This window comes from Mytilus edulis, chromosome 1, assembly GCF_963676685.1.
Source record: "Mytilus edulis chromosome 1, xbMytEdul2.2, whole genome shotgun sequence".
In the NCBI taxonomy this organism is placed as follows: Eukaryota; Metazoa; Mollusca; class Bivalvia; order Mytilida; family Mytilidae; genus Mytilus; species Mytilus edulis.
This window is the reverse complement of record NC_092344.1, coordinates 68,931,302-68,952,137: the sequence shown is the minus strand read 5'-3', so window position 1 is coordinate 68,952,137 and position 20,836 is coordinate 68,931,302. Positions and strand designations below refer to the sequence as shown.

General features: G+C 31.2%; 1 protein-coding gene across 1 annotated transcript in view; it reads right to left on the bottom strand.

Annotated features, from left to right (window-relative positions):
• Window positions 1-19,791, bottom strand: part of LOC139487913 (platelet endothelial aggregation receptor 1-like) — a 36,269-nt gene extending 16,478 nt beyond the window's left edge. The window contains exons 1-4 of the mRNA XM_071273147.1: window positions 19,607-19,791; window positions 18,032-18,132; window positions 14,194-14,415; window positions 11,352-11,582 (exon numbers count right to left, since the gene is read on the bottom strand). Of these exons, the coding sequence (XP_071129248.1) occupies window positions 11,352-11,582; window positions 14,194-14,415; window positions 18,032-18,116 (538 nt within the window). The 5' untranslated portion in view covers window positions 18,117-18,132; window positions 19,607-19,791. The remainder of the gene's footprint in view (window positions 1-11,351; window positions 11,583-14,193; window positions 14,416-18,031; window positions 18,133-19,606) is intronic.
• Window positions 19,792-20,836: the final 1,045 nt, after the last annotated feature.

Below are 20,836 nucleotides of genomic sequence, written 5' to 3'. Positions count from 1 at the left end.
AAGTGCCGAATGCATATCTATACCACATCTTCCTATATCTCACACTCACACCACATCTTCCTATATCTATAACTTGCCTTGGGTATACTTTTTATGTCCCTATTCGTACAGGAAGTCCCGTGTTGTTATTTAGACGTACCGATCCACAATATCTGACACACATTTGCAAAACAGGTCATTTGTAATATAAGCTGGAAAAATTTCATAGTTTTAGAATAAAGCGGAGCATCGCAATTGCGTTTAAAATTAATATTTAGTTTCCTACCAAAAGATATTGGTTTTTGTTTTCAATTCTTTCTCAAATTTAGATATAGAGTTGACACTGCAATGTTTTGTATCAGGTTTATTCCACTCAGGAACTATAGAAGGAATAAACGATTCAGGGAAAGCCTGCAAAATGGAACCACAATTCAAAATTTTTGTGTTTACTTTGCCTTTGTTTTATTTTGTTTCTAAGGAAATTGTTAGGTAAGCTTCTTTGTTTATTTAAAGAAGCCAATTTTGAGATACAAAGTGAGAAACAAAGCTTTTGCGATTTCATTTCCTTATTTACAACACTAGAGTTTACAGACTATCATTATACCTTGAGAGACATATGAGAGTATGTGGCGTCCGTGGGGTTCTTCAAATTCGATTACAGAAGTAATATAGAAAAACTCCAAGGGGTAAATACTATATTACGTTTTTAAAAGAGAATATAAATCATAACTGTCTTCTATGAACAATAACTTTAAAACTGATGTCAATGCTTTTTTTTTAACAATTCATCTTTATTCAACAATTGAAGATGAATACCCTTTTATTGTATAATGTAATAAGCAGTGATGTAAGAAATATAATTCACAATGTGCATGGGAGAACTAAATAATGTAGTTAACTGAATCATATGACTCTTAAGCTCGTTCTGTCATTATTAAGAGACGCTAAAGAACTGGACAACTGTGGAAATATAAGATTTTAAGATTTGAAAATAACTGAAATTGGTGTCACAAATGGTATGTCTGCTTGTATTTGATTTTTTTTTATAAATATATATGATGCTCTTATACACAATTATTAATGGTTGTTTTACTTCGCTTAGTTATAGCATTTAACAAATAACTCTTTGTATTCTTAATTTCGGCATCAAATAAAATTTATAATGGAATATTTTTTAAAAGACAAGGAAAATGAAAAAAAATATATACAACAAAAATAAGCAAAAGGAGATGTAGTATGGCTGTCAATGAAACACCTATCCACAAACGTTGAAATTGAAGTAGCTGTAAGAAATAAATAAGTCATATTTACAGTCTAAAAATGTGTTTAGCCGGGGCCTGAACATCAAATTACACATATCTATACTTGTAATGCATTTGTAAACAAGTTCGTACCCTAAATATGTTCCTCTCCTAAACATGTCGAGGAAAGTGTTTAACCCTATATGTATTTAACCTGACCACATGTTAAAGATAAACATGTTTGGTACTGCCTCTTATAAATAAGTGAAACATTCTCAGTAAATCACATCAGAACTTAGATCAGACTAAAACCTCACTTAAACTGAATACATTTGTTTTTGTAGAACAGGAGTTTAGTATCCCATAAAACATAAATCATTATATAGAGACCTAGGCAGCAAAGATAGTCATTAGAATCTTTTTGCATTTGCCTGTGTTCTATCCTTTTAAAAACCTTGCGGTGAGGCATGGTTTCTGACATCAGAAAAAAAAGTGAAGTATAGGCCACTGGACGTTAAGCAACCAAGTATTAAACCTCACCTTTCCGTGAAGTGTTTACAATTATTTGTATTTTAAAAAAAAAAAAAAAAAGGATAAACATTTCCAAAAACTGAAAATATTTGAGAAGACGCTATTACCTTAGAAGTAAAAAATTTACCAGACAGAATAAACACGGCAGAAACAAACAAACGAAAAAAAACCAAGAGAACAATTTGAAATACCATATACAAACAAACAAACAAACAAACAAACAAATAATTTATTAGAGTCTCACCTCTTTAAAACATTTGATATACACCACAATATAATATTAACAATTTATAAAAAAGAGCCACTCTAAAAAGAGTTATGAGAGACTGTAAAAACACAGATTAAAATACATTTATATTACATCTATTACATATATCAATATATCAATATAACACTTATACAAAAGAAAACAAACAACATTATAGAAACTTATTACGAGTATAAAATACACTTTCTCTTAAAAAGTACTTCATGGCAGATTTTGGCTGTAAAATAACAAACTCTATCATCATGAAACATAAATAAAAACCTTTACATGTTAAAATCGGTATATATTATAAACGGGACAGGGTTGAGCGAACATGAATTTCTACTGATTACACTAAAGGTGGCAATCAACCGATTGAAGCACGTGTCGAGAAAATATTAGATAACTTTCTAATTAAAAATGACATAATTATAAAATTTGATTTTATGATTTTTTACAAAGTCTTTTTCTAGATGCCATATCCGTTGTGATAGTATCTTTCCATCAGGTCATTAGTGTACAATTTTGTTCTTAGTGCACTAAGGAGGTCCTTTGTAGTATTTCTACGAATCCCATGATTTACATGTATGCTGAGGGAAAAGTCGCACATGTTTTTATAAGTAGGACGAAAGTCACAAAAATGTAATCAAAGTGTACACGTTGGGAAAAAGTCTGTGAGAAAGGTTTAAATAATTCTATTTAACATCTTCATATTTTTTTCTGCGAAATCATAACTTTGCTAGCCGTTAAGACGGAACGATATTCCATACCGCAGATACCATTTAATGATAGACTTTGTAAATTTTGTAGTTCGAACTGTGTGGAAAACGAAATACATGTTTTAATGGTCTGTCTTTTATATACAGACTTCCGATATGAACTTTTTAAAACATCACGTGAACATATTAACTTTGACAGAATGAACACAGAGAAAAGATGTATAATTGCTCATATGAACTGTAAATACAAACAAAAGTTTTTAGCTCGTACAATTAATAATAGTTTTTTTATTAGAAGAAAAAAGTTTTTATGAAATTATGATTTACAAACAATATATCTTCAGTATTATTTTTGTCTTTCTTTGTGCATATTTGTTTCTTACATAAAGGTTACTGTGATGTGTTTCAAATAAAATCCCAAGTTTATATACCTTTATTTTCTTTTGCAAAGATAATTTCAATTGACAATTTTATTATAATATCCATCATCAGAATATTAGCATTTTAATAAAGATTTTATTCGTTTATTTTGTTACTTATATCAGGGACATATAATACATATGTATTATATGTCTCTGCTTATATCAAATGTGGATATTATTTTAATTTCATCAAAGATTTACTAAACAAATCCTGGATTTCATTGATAAAGATGTGTGTGTAACTATACAAATCCTTGTTGTAACTAATTCATAATTGTATATATTTTAATTAATTTTATTGTAAATTTAGTGTCTCGTAATTTTATGAAGGCTGGCTATCGATCTTTGTTTTAACTGTAAGACCAATGTGCGACACTATAATGAAATAATCATTATATTCATCTTTTATATTTAATCTCAATTACCAGATTAAAATTTCACACCTAATTGAACATTGCAGATGTACGCTGACCACTATGTGTATATACCAAGAAACTGCTACATGTAGGTGTGAAAATAAGATGTGTCAATTGTATGAGGACCTGTACGGGGTCCTTAATTATATAATTGTTCAATCTTTTTCTGTGTTCTTTATATATATAAGCACTTCGTCATTCTCTATTCCTTATCTTTTTCTCTATGTTTCTGTAGTCATTATTTATTTTCCTTTATTCGGCACTTTTAACCCATTATTCACTATTCATCGACCCCATCCTGACCCTCTTTTTTAATGAACCGTTAGCAAATACGTCTCGAAGGTGGCAGCATACACCACAGTCCACGACATTATAAACTAGTAAGGCACACATACTGCTGGTGATCAACCTTTGATTTATAAACTAGAATAAATATACTAAAAAATTTTAAAGATAATATATATTTTTTACAATTTCGTTCGTCCGTTTTTTATCGACAAATGGTTCAGTTTTTTTCCCGCAGTTTTTTAAAAGTAACGTTATAATATATATATTTTATAGAATAGCTTCAAAGCAGATACATATCTTTATTTCGTGTCAAACCATTTCTTGGAACTTGTGAAGCTTTTTATGATAAATGGAATATTTTTTTTCCCGATTGACATATTGATATCCATAATTTGTTTTATAAACCAATTGAAATACCAAACACATGACGAAAAAACAGTCGCCGAAAAAACATATTCATAGTCAAACTGTTTGTACACACGTGCGTTATTAGCGGTCCATGGTTGAATGATCACGAATTTCAATCGATTACACAGATTGCAATCAATATTGAACGTGGCATGTGTCGATAAAACATTAAATTTTGTAATTCTTAAAGATGTTATTAATATAAAATATTGAATTATTTATTTTGAAATAGTTTACTTCTATAATTCATTCCCTAGTGCCAATTATATCATATCGTCTGGTCCCTTGTACTTGCATCACTTTTTATTAAAATTGTCATAAGAATCTTTCGACAATTTCGATCACACAGATGAAGCTTTAAAAAGTTGAAAAATATTTTCACGAGTCCAACAGTTGACGTGCTTTCTTTATCATGTTTAAGCATGCGAAAATGTATTCTTAAAAAATCTAAGAGACACAGAAAACGTAATACTACTAGTATACGAAATCATTCAATTTTGCATAAAGATAATAACTCTAACTTTAAAAAAAAAAACGTTCAGAAATATGAAAAGGAAAAGATGGACTTCTTTCTTGACCAAAATACAAAACTAGTAAACGGTGAATGTATATGTACTACTGTAGACTTTGTTATGATGACCTTTAACTTAATAAATATTTATTTTTTATTATTTCAATCAACAGGTATACCTTAATTAAATTTTTTCTGAAATAGTCATTTCTTTTTCTGGAAAAGTAATACCAATTTGCGGAAACTTAAAAACGCCGCTACTTATTTCGGAAAAGTAATGCACGAAAATGCGGAAACGTGAAATTGGACTTTTGGAAAAAAAATAACTACTAAAGGACATGTTAGCGCCGACATGAGTTGTAAGAAAAGATTTCCAAAACAACCATATCATTAAGAAGGAATGTTTACATGCTATACTCTCGTACTAGTATTACAGGGTTCTTGTGGCGTTCACCTTAGACACACATCTTTTTAACGATGTTTAACAAGAAAATCACTATTTAGCGGACAAGCAATTTTTTTTTCTTCTGTTATTGAATATCGAGAAAGAAAATAAATCCCGAAATTAATTTGGAACTTTGATACTCGATAGTTTCCCATCAAAATATTCACAATTAGTGTTCGTCCAGTGGCATACATAACAATCTTATTTCTATATGCAATCAACAATGAGCAAAACCCTAACCTTGTAGTCATTTTTAAAAGACCCGAAATGATAAATGTATAAACAATTCAAACGAGAAAACTAACGGCCTGATTTATGTACAAAATGTGAAAATTCCTTGATGACCTGAATTTTCTTAATTATTTGCCTACAATATATAAGTCACTGTTTAAGAAAAATAAAAAATAAAATTCTGGGACTATTATATTAACGTTAGTATAATAGTCCAAGAATTAAAGTGTTGATAAAATAAGAGCCTCACATTTGAAAGTTTTAAAACATTTCGAAGATATAAAAAAAAAAAGTAAAAAAATATACAAAACAGACTTTTTCGTTCATTTTGTAACATGAATGAGGCAGTTAGTTTTCTCGACTGAATTGTTTTACATTGTCATTTCGGGGCCTTGTAAAACAGACTATGCGGTATGGACTTTGCCCATGTTGAAGGCCGTACAGTGACCTATAGTTGTTTATTTTTGTGACAATTTGGTCTCTTGTGAAATGTGGTCTCATTGGCAATCATACCACATCTTTTTTATATATTTAAATCATTTTACAAGACATCAAATTGTTATTTTGTGTGACTGTTGCAGACAATTCTTTTCAAATATTAAAAATTATTTTAATTAAATGGAATTTTGCATTTGCACCCGCTTGAAAAAAATAAAAACATATAAAGAAGCAACATCGAAATTCTCTGTACTTTAAGCGGCATTTTCACATGAGTAAAATATAAGGTCAACGTTTGAAACTTTTTCAGTCTTGTTCCATCTTGTTCCATAACTTTCAGTCTTGTTCCGTCTTGTTCCGTATTTTTCAGTCTTGTTCCGTAACTTTCTACCCAGTCGTATAAACGAATCGTCGACAAGTGCGTACATTTTTTGGAACAACGTCAAAATCGTTGTTTTATTAGGAACGTCGTGTAACGCTAAGTGGCACCAATACCGTGCGTAACGTCAATATAAATCTGTGATTTTACTATGTCCACAACTTCGATGAACCAAAGCAAGTTAAACATCGACCTGTATCTAAATCAAATTGGTTCTCTTCTTCTTCTTCGTCTTCTTCTTTTGGTATACAATAGTCTATCGACATTCGATGATTACATACTGTTGGCATACGTGGACTAGTCTATTTACAAAACTTTTACCCCAATTTATTCAAAATATATGTTTTTTTCTTATGTTTAATGTATACATGTATATATTTTAAATTGCGCTATAGTTCCGTAACTTTCTACCCAGTCGTATAGACGAATCATCGACAAGTGCGTACATTTTTTTAAATCAATATTTCTGGTATGTTCCAATCTGTCCTTCACTATTGACATCGAGTATATATTACATTTTCCCAAAGTCAACCTTGGAAAAAATATTTAAATAGATTGTAATTTCATCAAATCTTATTTTTTGGGTATTATTTATATTTTTATTTTACACCAGAAATGTTATTTATAAACAAGCGTATGAGTTTAGTTATGACAAGTAAGACAGAGTTGTATATTATACATCTGATAGTTCAAAATGGAAAGTTATAAGTTATCGGCCGTGTACACTGAATATTACCTGCAGAAGTGAAACGATGCATGAACTTGCAAGTCCGACAGGAAATCGCTTGAATACCTGGAAGTGTCACCTCACACCCCTTACAATACTTTTGGAAGTAATACCTTAAGCCATGCTGGTGATCAGATGAGGGAAGATCAGAATTTATTTGAAAAAAGTTTATTACTTTAAAGAATTATGAACAAATTATATTTTCGAAAACAATTTTCACGGAACACTTATTCATGATTTCAACTTTGACTCTTTACTTAATTCCAATATTAACAGTTTAAAAACAACAGACCATGGTTATTTAAAAAAAATGCAAATATTTTCCGTATAAAGTTAGTTAGTCGAATAAAACAACAGTACGATTGACAAGATATCGACACGCAATTACGACTACATCCTTATTCTTTCAAAAAGAGATTCCCAGGCAACCTAAGAATATAAAGTTTCAGGTTTTGTAAATATTAGTAGACCTGTTACTATTCTTGCGGCCTCTAATTGCAAATTTTCTAATTTCCAAGGATCCGTGTTGAAGGCTGTTCTTTGACCTATTCAATTTTTAAATAAAATATGTTTAAACAAAACGCAGCCTTGGCTATAAAAAGCCTCAAATGTTGAAGGCTATTCTTTGACCTATTAAATTTTTAATAGTCTTCAAATTTCAACAAAATTCCGCGTAAGGGACCACAACTTGGAAATGGAGATAGGTTTTTATAAAAAAAAAAAAATCAAAGAGAACACAGAGTGTGTAAAGTTTTAAAATTTTTGATGGATACGAACATTTTTCTCCATTGCCAAATCAACTGTAATATTAGCACTCATACCACTAATTATATTTATATCTATTTTCAGCATAGAATATCTCAGTTTGTTATTGTCGACATTTCTATTACATTTTCTTGATAAACATTTTAACAAGCTCACCATATTCTAATTTAAGAGTTGGCGCCCATCAAAGCCATGCACACGAAAATATTTATAGGAAGAGAAATAAAACAAAAGCAAAATGATTTGTCCTTTTAATCTCTGAAATTATCAGCAATAATGATTTTTTTAGTCATTTAGTAGGCGCACATCAAAGTCGTGCACCTGTGGCAAATAACTTTGTCGGGAAAGAAGTAAAACAAAAACAAAATTATTTGTTCTGTAATCATTTTTCATAAGAACAACACATTTAATTATAAATATTAAGCATACATTTTTTTAGATACAATTGTTTATTACCTAAAATAAAAAGATTATGATTGTTTAATGAATTGTTTTGTCATTTGGCACGTGTCAAACGGTTCATTGATTTTCGGCATATCAAAGAAAAACGGGCACGTGCCTAAATAATGTTGAATATCTTGTTTATTTATGATTATTTTTCTATAAAATTTGAAATTTATGCATGAAATATCAATCTCTAACATAATATGTAAAAATAATACACACAACAGCACTCCTTCTAGTCCTTAGTGGCATTGTATAGTCCTTAGTGCACTAAGGAGTCCTTAGCAGTGTTTAGAAGTACCGTGATATTCTAGCCTAACGTGTTGATGTGTCTGTTGTCAGAGATGCACATAGACCTAGGTGAACAATACTGTCTTTAGTTACATCTAGTGTTTAGTTCCATAAAATTTCAGTTATTATCAAATTTTGTTGAAGAATTTATTGGTGAAGGTTAATGTTAATGTTCAGTTGCAAATACTACATGCATATTGAGGACACAATAGAAGAAGTATGGTTACTGGCAAATCTATCCAGGCATCTCCACAATAAAAATATCTTCACGGAAAGCAAGCTATACTAAATAAAAATATCAAAAACACTTATGTACGATTTTCAAAGTTGTTTAAGTAATTGTAGTGTATTGGATATACCCGTTGGACGCATGTTTCTGTCTTGTCATTACTTTCAATGAAAAGCTGGTGGTATTCTTAGCCCCAACACCATGTGTTGTTTTAAAATTGCTTCTGATTTTATTCACAGTTTTTGTTCAGATGGTGTCACAGTCATGTCTCAGTACCCAACAAGTCGGTTGAGTACAGGAACCCTGATGAGTTCAAAATGATGAGTCCTCTATGCAGAAAGAAAATTCCGCACATAGAGGCGGGCCTCTTTTGGTCACTAAACAATAATGAATAATAGTTCAGAGAAATGGTTGCTACACTAAACACTAAAATGCACTTTTGAACTTAAATTGAAAAAAAGCACATGAGATTACCAAAGGATAAAGGTTTCTGCTTTGAGACAGGCGATGGATGTATACTCATGACTTTTGATATCTCAACCGGCCCCTATTCCTTTAGCAAATGAGGAATAAACAACCACAATGCATTAAACAAGAGAAAACTCGATTTAAAAGAAGCCAGAGTCAAATGTAGAAATAGGTAACAGAAGAAACTACGCAAATGGCAATAATAAACATAAAATAACAAACGGACCAGTAGCAGTAACTCAATGCAAGCTCAATGTTTGAAGTACACTTATCGGTAATTTGTGTCATTGGTAGAAAAATTAACAATTCTTAAACAATAATATCTGGGAATATTTGGTCTGCTCCAATAAAATAATATCCTTACCTACTACAAAAACATATAAAACTATTCTCTGTTCTTTGGTTGAGTTCACAAATAGATTTTTCTCTAAGATATTTCATTCTCCCATAGGATATTTGTTTCTCCTATAGGATATTTATTTCTCCTATAGGATATTTCTTTCTCCCATAGGATTTTTTTCTCTCTTATGAGTTGCTTTGATCTCCCATAGGATTTTTAATCTCCCTTAGGATTTTTAATCTCCCTTAGGATTTATTTATTACCCTTAGGATTCTTTTTTATCCCACAGGATATTTTTTCTGTTATGAAATCCCTTAGGATATTTATTAATCCTATCGGATATTTTTAATCCCATGGGATTATTTTATTAGACTAATATCCTGCAGGATAAAAAATATCCTATAGGAAATGCTTTTATTTTTCCTAAGGGATTTTTTTAATCCTAAGGGCGAAACTATATCCTATAGGATATTTTTATTCTCCTAAGGGATTATAAATCCCTTAGGATTTAAATATCCTGTAGGATATAAAAAATATCCTATGGGATTATGACTTTATCCTATAGGATTTCTCAAAATCCTGTAGGATTTTTAAAAATCCTATGGGAGAAAAAAATATCCTACAGGATTTTGTCACTATTTTCACTCCAGTTGCCGAACCGGGCGAGCCACACCAATTTTTTTTTTGTATTGTGTTATTTATCCCCAGAGGTACATTATTGCCAAATTTGATGATTCTACGACAAAAAAAAGTGTGGTTCCAATTTGCACTTATGAGAAGTGCAAATTAATCCAAGAACATGTTAAAGCATACACCATTATGATAATGTTTTTCAAATAGAAATATTTCCGAATGAGTTTTGTACATACATGTACAAAATGTAGGTAAACGGTCGATCCGCGCAAATCGATCCGTCCCATGTCGATCCGGCCTCATTATAAAATATGAATAAACTATATTGACTTTGGAGGATTTTGTGACACATTTTAATAGTATAAATGGCCATGAATTTGTAAAAAGTGTCGCTGATGGATGACAACAGGTAAGTGAAGTATTGGAGTACCAGTCAAAGAATTATTTCAAATCAATACGAAAATGAGTGTGATTGTGTCTGTTCACTTTGTATATCAGCTTCAACATATAAATATGAAGTTATTTTCCATGATACATTTGAATGTCATGGCGATTTGTATTTCATTTGATTCAGACACAGAAAAGCTAAATAAATATTTACAGTCCAATGGAACCTATATAAATTAACTAATCATTATAAATTGGTTAATCAATTTAAATGAAGCCAGGACTGGTTAGGATCACAGTCAATTAAGGGAAATTGCTAATTACTGCTGATTAATGTTGATATCTGTTAATTGTACTAAATTCTGTTATATACGTTTTTATTATATTCATACCCTGTAATCTTGAAAACTTGCTATGAAAACACAATCTACATAGAACTTTGTTTTATATTCATCTAAAGAAATTTGTTGTCAAAGACCCTTTTTTTTACCGTTTACATATAATAGAATTCATAAACATTGATGAATTACAATAAATATATTTATTTATTTTTATTTTTTATATTTATTTTATTGGGGCCGGATCGACTTTAAATATGGGCCGTATCGACGTTTGGCCGCATCGACGTGGGACGGATAGACTTGGGCCGAATCGACGTTGGAATGGATCGACATGAAAGTTACATGTACATGTTTAACACGTTTTGTCAGATCTCCATGAACATGCATTAAAGCTAACATATGTATAACCAATAACAAAATTAGAGAAATGCTAAATGTATGAAAAGTCATACATAATAATGTTGAACATACCATTAATTGCAATGTAACATAACTCAATAACAGGTCCATCGTAGCGACCATTATATTCTGTAGATCCTCTATCATCATAATAAATGACATATTTCCCAAGTTTATTCCAAGAAATAGTCTGATCTATGTTTGGTAGACCTGGTCCAGGATCTTTATAACATGTATCATTGTCAGGTGGAGTAGTTGGTGTATTGGTCAAACATAGTTTAAATCCATCCATACGACGAGCAACTGTAATACAATATATACCAGGTTTAGTATTTAACGTTTGATGACTATGGAAAATCCTTTGATTGTTTTGATTTATTTATTCGCTTAGTTTGAACTTGGAACGAAATGCATCTTGATACATTATATAGACACCTGTATATTGCAGATGTGCAGATGTTTTTTTGTTACATCGTGTTTTACTAACTCTGATATTGTGTACCCCCTAATTCCGTATATTCATACCATTATGTAACAATCCGACTTTTTTACCATCTGTCTCTTAGAATATTGGATGATTAACGACTTTTTGCTATGCTTTATTATGAGTTTTATTGCCTTTCCTGCATCCAGGTTTCATGAGATTCATAACTGGTAGTACATACAATAGTATCGGCAACATTATTTTATAAACATACATGTATTTTCTATATGCCTTTTGTGTTTGTATGATACATTTGACGTGGCTCTGTACTTTTACATCACGTCATTATGATATTGTGCTATTGTTAGTTTTGTATTCTTGTCTTTCATTTTTGCTTATGTTGCTTGTGTATATGGCTTTTTGTGCTTCTTTGTTTCATATTTGCTTGTTTTTATAGTGATTAAGATTAAAATATAATGTTGACTGATGTACCCCTTTTTTTGACATTTTTACATACGATATATATATATTTTGTTCACACATCGTTGTCAATATAAAGGTATATGTTGCGTCTGTCATACAAGTGAGAGGTTTTGCTAGCTATAAAACCAGGTTTAATTTACCATTTTCTACTTAAGAAAATGTCTGTACTGAGTCAGGAGTATGACAGTCATTATAAATTTGTTTGGTGTGTTTTAGCTTTTGATTTTGCCATTTGATTAGGGATTATTCATTTTTAGTTTTCCTTAGAGTCCAGTATTCTGAGGGTTTTACTTTTTTCAGTCTTTTCTGAAGATGATGATAAACCCCTATAGGGAGGGATTGTGCCTAATTTTATTAAATTAAAACATAACCTTGCAATCAGTTTAATTTGGGTCTGCAGCTGGCATGTCAGTAACTGCCTTATTTACGACTTTTTGCTATGCTTTTTTATGAGTTGTATTGCCTCTCCTGCATCCAGGTTTCATAAGAATCATAACTGGTAGTACAATAGTTTTCGGCGACATTATTTTATGAACATACATCTGATGAGTTAAACTGATTTGTATAGTTCGTTCTTATGTTGTACTGTTATACCACTGTCCCAGGTTATGGGGAGGGTTGGGATCCCGCTAACTTGTTTAATCCCGCCACATTATTTATGTATGTGCCTGTCCCAAGTCAAGAGCCAGTAATTTAGTGGTTGTCGTTTGTTCATGTGTTACACATTTGTTTTTCGTTAATTTTTTTATATAAATAAGACCGTTAGTTGTCTCGTTTGAATTGTTTTACATTGTCTTATCGGGGCCTTTATAAGTCTTATCGGGGCCTTTATAACTGTCTATGCGGTATTGGCTTTGCTCATTGTTGAAGGCCGTACGGTGACCTATAGTTGTTAATGTCTGTGTCATTTTGGTCTCTTGTGGACAGTTGTCTCATTAGCAATCATACCACATCTTCTTTTTTATATCAACCTTTTTTTAATTTATATAGCATTGTCATTTTGCTTACTTTAGTTGATAACCATTCAGCTAAGGACTCGGACTTCTTTTAAACTTAGTGTTACTGTGCGTATTGTTATGAGTTTGTTTACTCTACATGGGCTAGAGAAATAGGTGTAGGGTTAAGATCACACAAAAAATGTTTAATCCCAACGCTTGTTTGAGCCTTTATCGAGTAAGTAGCCTCTGGCCTTTGTGAGTATTGTATGCTATTTTTTTTTTATTTTTTTTTTTATCTTTGTTCATTTATATGTTTTTGAGTTTATTGTGACGTCCATTTTCACTAAACTAGTACACGTACACATTTTTGTGTAGGGGCCAAATGAAGACCTCCTCCGAGTGCGGAATTTTCTCGTTGTGTTGAAGACCCATTGGTGGTCTTGGACTGTTTTCAGCTCTTTGGTCGGGTTTTTCCCTTTGACACTTTCTCCATGTTTATTCTTAATTTTATCATGTATTGTATGGTAAATGAAATCTCCTGTCATTAATCCGAGCATATTATGCAATTTGTGTCTTGGGCATCGAACATTCGTCGTCAAAGGTTTTAACATTACACAGAAGCAAAATAATAATTTGATTTATGAATGAAGAACAACATCCATTCTAGAAGCCCAGAACTAACCGACAAACAGTCATTGCAAGAAATTTTATATTTGAATGTCACGGAGCTCTGTTAGCTAGAAGAAACATTATCAAATGAAATCATGATTTTCATATAATTTATGTTACAAATATTTTACTGCTAAGGATTCTGCTATCAAACAATCTTTTTAAATTTGACAATCAAATGGAGAGTGTCAAAATAGGATTTCATTTTAATTCAATTCATTCAAACTTTACAACAATTTTTTCCGGTTGTTGTCCGCTACAACCATATTTGACAATGAATTCTATTTCGTTTAATTTGATCACTTTAAGTAGGAGTTATATCATTCGTATGTTCTTGTAGCTCAACTGTGAACAGGGATAGGACCTGTTTTGATCATTAATATTTCATTTGTATACTTACAGCCTTCTCTGTAGTATATTGTTATATTTGTAATGAATGCTGATCCAAAAGAAAATTGGAACATCCACCAATCTGGTGTACTAGAATTGCCTATAGTTGTATGGGAACAAAATTTCATAGAGAATTGGTTTGATATTGGTGGGTTTATAGCATTTTCTGGTCTACCAATATTTCTTCCGTAGCTAGAACTTTGTGTAGCTGTTCCAAATGGTGTAAGGTTATCTGTAAGGTAAAAACAATAAATATATGATTATAATAACTCTTCACATCTTTACATTATTTTTGATTTATAAGAATAAAAACATGTGGTATGATTACCAAATGAGACAACTATCCAACAAAGTTCGAACGTAGTACGCAATTATAGGCAATTAAAGGCTTCAACAATGAAAACACCAATACCGTAAGATCGGCTATAGAATAATTGAGTTAAGATTTTCGGTAGTTTGTGGTAAGTAAATCCCTGACTTAATATCATACTGGTAATAAAATTGAGAATGGAAATGGGGAATGTGCCAAAGAGACAACAACCCGACCATAGAAAAAAACAACAGCAGAAGGTCACAAACAGGTCTTCAATGTAGCGAGAAATTCCTGCACCCGGAGGCGTCCTTCAACTGGCCCCTAAACAAATATATACTAGTTCAGTGATAATGAACGCCATGTTAGTGAATTATGTAATAAAGGAGCAAAGACTGGCGTCAAAGATATGAACCAGTATACAATAATTTAAGTTATGTAAAATTGAAAAATCTGTTCGGCTAAAAATGTCAAACGGTATCAGTATTAATTACCCGTAAAAAAAGGGTACATCAGGGTAGGACTGATAGCTGACTAAATAGTAGAATGGGGCTGAATATATTGAATAACTACTTTTTGATAAATATTCCTAAAGTAATGAACTAGAGCAGTTCTCGCTCGGACACACACTCCATAATCTAGTACATTATAAGAGCATAAACATGAAGCACGGGGAGGAACTCTACTGCCTCCACACGGCACTAAAGACAAACTCTGTTAAAAAAATAAAATTCAGATTGGAAATGGGGAATGTGCCAAAGAGACAACAACCCGACCATAGAAAAATACAACAGCAGAAGGTCACCAACAGGTCTTCAATGTAGCGAGAAATTCCCGCTCATTAAAATAAAAAACGTCACTACACACACTAGCATATCTAACGTGTTGTGATATATAACATGTATAATCATCGTACGAATGTTGCTAATGATCACCATCGTCTAAAAAATAGAGAAAGACAATTGGTTTGTAGAGTTTCTGGTGTAAAACTGAATTATCTAAATCTAGAAAAGGACAGTTACATGTATTGCTGTTGATATAAGGTTAATCTACAGTAAGTTCCTTTTGACAATTGAAGCAGTCAGAGAGTTCTTTATTATATAACGAAAAAATATAATCAGGATAATAAGTATTGTTGAATATATCAATTTTATGGAATTGCCATAAACCTTGATACATAACAGTTAAGGAACAAGTCTGCCATTTGAAGGACATAATTAGTGCCTGCCAATATAATCTGTAGATTAACTTTCTTGTCGAAACGTATATAAATGCCGTATATTTTCCTTTCTCATTAGAAAAATAAATGCAGCAAATAAATTTTCAACAAGATATTTATCAAACCATCTATTTAGATAAGAATTTTGTTTGATGCGATTATTTGGAAGTGTAGTATAAAGAGCGGAAAAGGGTCAAACCGAAAGGAAAATCATAAGCACGTAATTTATCTAATATATTTTTTAAATTCAAAAAACCATTCCACTGTGTTTATGTGTTTTATGACAGAAAGTTATATTATAGAAGTATAAGGAACTAGTAAACAACAATGAACTATTAATATTAGAACACTTTCTAGAGGCTGAAATTAAACCATGTTTTATGTGTTTGTTTTTGTGTTACATCAAACATATTCATGTTAAAAGAAGAACTTATTACTTAAAAATTTAATGCTTCTTTTTGTAAATTCATTGGGGTGTAAAAGCGTTGACCAAAGAACATTTTGTATGAAGCGCGGAAGCGCTTCATTCTAAAAATGTACGCACGGTCGACGCTTTGACAACCCTATGAAGTTACAAAAAGAAGCATTCAATACTTATAATTACATTTTATAGCTAGGATCATGAAAACACGAATTGTATCAATTTTTTATTTAATTCACCTGTGCACTTCATTGTGGGACCTCGTGTTATAATGGTTGATAAGTTTTATTGTGTAATGCAATTTCTTAAGGAATAACACGTGATGTGCAATTAGCCAATCATAATAACATATTATAATGAAACATACACCTAATGTAATTATTAAACAGTATGTTATCACTAGAACGTATAAACAAATGTCAAGCCTTCAGACTCGAGCATACCCTAGACTCTGATCAGTATTATCGATCCGCACAAGAATACATATTGTGACGGATAAGATGAGAAGAAGCGTAATTGTAACAATTGTTGTATTAATTTCTGCAAACTATGTTATTCATCAAATACAGTTAATGTATGTTTACTTAATGAATGGCTATTATTTATTTCGAAATTATCGAGCCGTAAAATTAATTTTTGACTTTTCACATTGAATTATTGCCATTCATTATACATAAATTTCTATTAAAAATAAGTCTCAAAGAGCTTTTTATATAATATAACTAACAATAACAACGTACACACATGTTGGCGTATGAAGACACAACGTCAGAGAAGGCGTACGTGTCATCATAAAAATTGACGACATTGAAAATAAAACTAATACTTTTAACCAATCAGAAGTCAGTTAATACACCAAATTTATTATATGTATATACAGCAAAGTAGAGATTTGATTTTTTAGGCTCGAGCATTACAAATGAGGATTCATTCCCAAAAGCGGCTCGAACGTAGGAAATTCTAATATGTTGTTTTCCTTTGCAGTCAGAATTGAAAACAGCTTTTCATCATGTGTTGTTAAAAAAACTGTACTACTTCTACGTTATCGTTTGTCGCTAGCTAACATGTATGGATTATGAACATACGATCTTGCATAATAATATACAATTTATCAAATCAACTATACCGTAGATCTTTCAAAACTGTAGCTTTAAATCTTTCAATCTATATGAGCAACATTTCGGGTGCCACATGTGGAGCAAGATCTGCTTATCCGTCTGGAGCACTTGAGATCACCCACAGGTTTTAGTAGGGGTCGTGTTGCTGAGTTTTTAGTTTTCTATGTTGTGTCATGTGTACTAATATTTTTCTGTTTGTCTTTTTCATTTTTAACCATGGCGTTGTTAGTTTATTTTCGAGTTATTAGTTTGACTGTCCCTCTGGTACCTTTCACCCCTCTTCTATAGAAAACTTTGTAACCGTAACTCTAATAACTGTTTCTGGATCAAACATGCGACAGGTTTCAATTATAACTGTATAAAAAGGGGTAAACGGCATAAATGAAACCCATTAGATCTTAGTAGTCAATTCATATTGAACTTTACAAACTATTAAAGTAGGAGTAAGAATATTAGAAAGTTATACTATTGATTCTACAAATTTGAAAATATATTTTTGCAATACGTTTTGTTTGGCTAAGTTTTATACTTTTTTTGTCTTTTTGTTTAAAGCCAAACTATATGTATCAATATCTTATGTTAAGCTTACGATACTTATTTCATAGTTACATTTACAAAAGAAGTACTCACAATGTTTTCATTTAACTTATGCTGTAAATGAAATATTTGACAAATGAAAAAATATTATAAGGATAAAAAGCATAGGTAGTCTGGATTTGGAGAGTAATTTAAGAACGTACAACTTTACTTATATATTGATAATATCTACAATGTACTTACGCTGTGCTATAACGACCAACAGAACAGTCGTGGGTATGAGGTATGCTAATAACAAATCAGCTGTTTTCATTTCCAGCAAATACATTTGAACAGATATTATGCTGAAATTAATTAAAGAAAAATTATTAGTGAATGCATCAAATATTATATAAAGTTTTGAAAAGGTAACATTATATAATGTGTTATCTGTAGTTATCGTAATATATCATATTATGTTGATCGCTTCATTTAACATGATTTGTCAACCAATTTCTTAAAATAAAATCTTTGATATTAAAAAAGAATATAAATAAATTAAATTATTATCGTTCTTGTTACTTGGAAATTGCAAAAGCTGCATACATATACTTCAAATCAAATGAGCAATTTCCTTGAAAATTAATTTAAACAATACCATACGTTTTGTTTATCCAAAACATTCAAAGAATTACCAACACGTAATCTCCATTTTCATTCTCAGTTTTAGACTAAGGACTAACTAAGGACTTCCAATGTTACGTTCAGCAGAGGAGTATATTTTTAGTAATTCCATTGATAATATATGTCATACTATCACCACATTGTTTGCTGCTTTGTCGATCAGTATGAATAAGGATTAACCATGATCAGCTTGTCAGGCGACACATTTTTTTGCATGTTAACTCTTGCTTAACTATATGTAGTGAAGTCTGTTTCAATAAGGTCTGTGTAATTGTATTAGTAATAGAGTCAATAGGCAAATACAATATAAATATTCTATATTTGTATTTATATATTTACATGTATATACTTATTAATTTAAGTATCATGAATGAAAATCTGCCTTAAAAGATGATTCTTGCTATAACATGTATAGTAGCTAGTGTATATTCAGTGACGTTGGACGCTATTCATTTTTAACACGTCTACACCAATTTGCTAATTGAAAATCAATCTGAATAAGATAAGTTAAGGCAGCAGAGAATATAACACTGTTTAAATAGTTATTACTTAGACTTAAATATAGAGAGCTATGTGTACTGTAAATTTATGATGTCTCTAGTCTGGTCCAAGGGTCAACTGTCCTACTTAATTAAACGATAAATTGTTAAAATTAGATAATATGTTTTTACGTGCAGAGAAAAATTACCTATGACCAATGCAGGATTGTATTTCATCTGTCTTATTGGTCAATGATCTTGCGGGGTCAGCACAAGTTCACGTGTAAGTGCGTTGTGGTCACACAAAAAATATGTGGATGGTTTCTTCGTTCCTTTTATATGTTGCTTAGGGATATACAAGCTACAACACATCCTATTCAAATCTGCTCATATGCAATTTCATTAGAAGTAAAGAGTCATTGTTTTCGAATACACCATCTGAACAGAATATACATGCACATACAAAAACATTTACATTATACACAAACATTATTGCATTGTCGTATAACAACACTATACATACATGTAAGAAATTGTATTTTAAAATGACGGAAGTGTTTTCATTGTCGCGAATTAACTATTTTGTTTATCCTTTCAACGTTAACTTAAATGGTAGAGAATATTTGGTAGCAAATTCTTCAAGTAACAAGCTATGTGTTAAATTAAGACGTCGTACCTTGATTCGTGAATTCCACCAGATCATACACATTAAAATAAAAAACTATTAGTTTATATCAGACATTGTTTCCGACTTCTGTCTACAATTCGTTTTTCCTACTTGAAAATACGTGTACAGCTTATGCTACACACTTCCTCATTCCGCTACATACTTTTAATGTATGTTTGTGAACTTAATACTAACCAACATTTTTTATTTAGGAAATATGATATTCTCAATATCCCACCTTCTTTTTAAACACTGTTAAATACACACATCTGCAATGGTTGATCACATAACGTATAAAACATGCTTTCCTTATCATTGGATAAAAATACCCAGTTCTCAGGGACAACTTGATTGTTCGTATATATATGACTATAATTATTATATTTTCATTAAAACCTCTGTAACAGTTGAAAAATTGCAATTGTATTATTCAGCGAGTCGTCAGTAGAGGAGTAAAAATAAGTGGAGGAGATAGGTTATTTTGTTTCTGTTATCGATTTTTTTTTCGTTTAAACTGATCTTTATATAGTTTTAGGATATATGAACGATTGCAAAGGGTGTGAAACCTATTATGTAGGTTTTTTGAAACCCTTTTATAGCTTGTTGTTTGGTGTGAGCGTAGGCTCCGTGTTAAAGACCGTCCATTGATCTATAATGGTTTACTTTAATGATTTTGATAGAGAGTTGTCTAGTTTCTCAAGCCACAACCTTCTTATTTCTTTTTGTCATTCAGCCGTTGTTACTTATGAACAAATAAAAAGGGGCGGGGGATGGTGAATTAAAGATAAAAATGTGATATATGTAACCCATTAGTGTCTTAAACGTGTATTTGCATGGAATTTTATTTTTCTTAGGATTTAAATTGTAATCGATTTATTATGATTGTAATGTGTTGCATTCCGAAATTGACTTATTTGACTTAGATACGACGACCGTGCATACTGGCTGTTCACATTCCACCCTCTGTAAAATCACAGTGCCAGTCGTTTGCTTCTTTACAAACAAAAAAGGGAGGTTAATGGAAGAGCCAACATAAACGCTTTTACTCTTTATCTCAGACATGCTAAAAGTGAAGAAGGAACAAATCCACTTGTTTCAGACGAGTATCAACCCTCGAATAGTATGAAATTCAAAACAGTGTAGCTGTGGCCATTGATTGACCCATCAAAATCATCCATTGACTGGGACAATTTACGTGAACGTTTGTCTGTAACAACCACTGTTCATGACGTACCTACG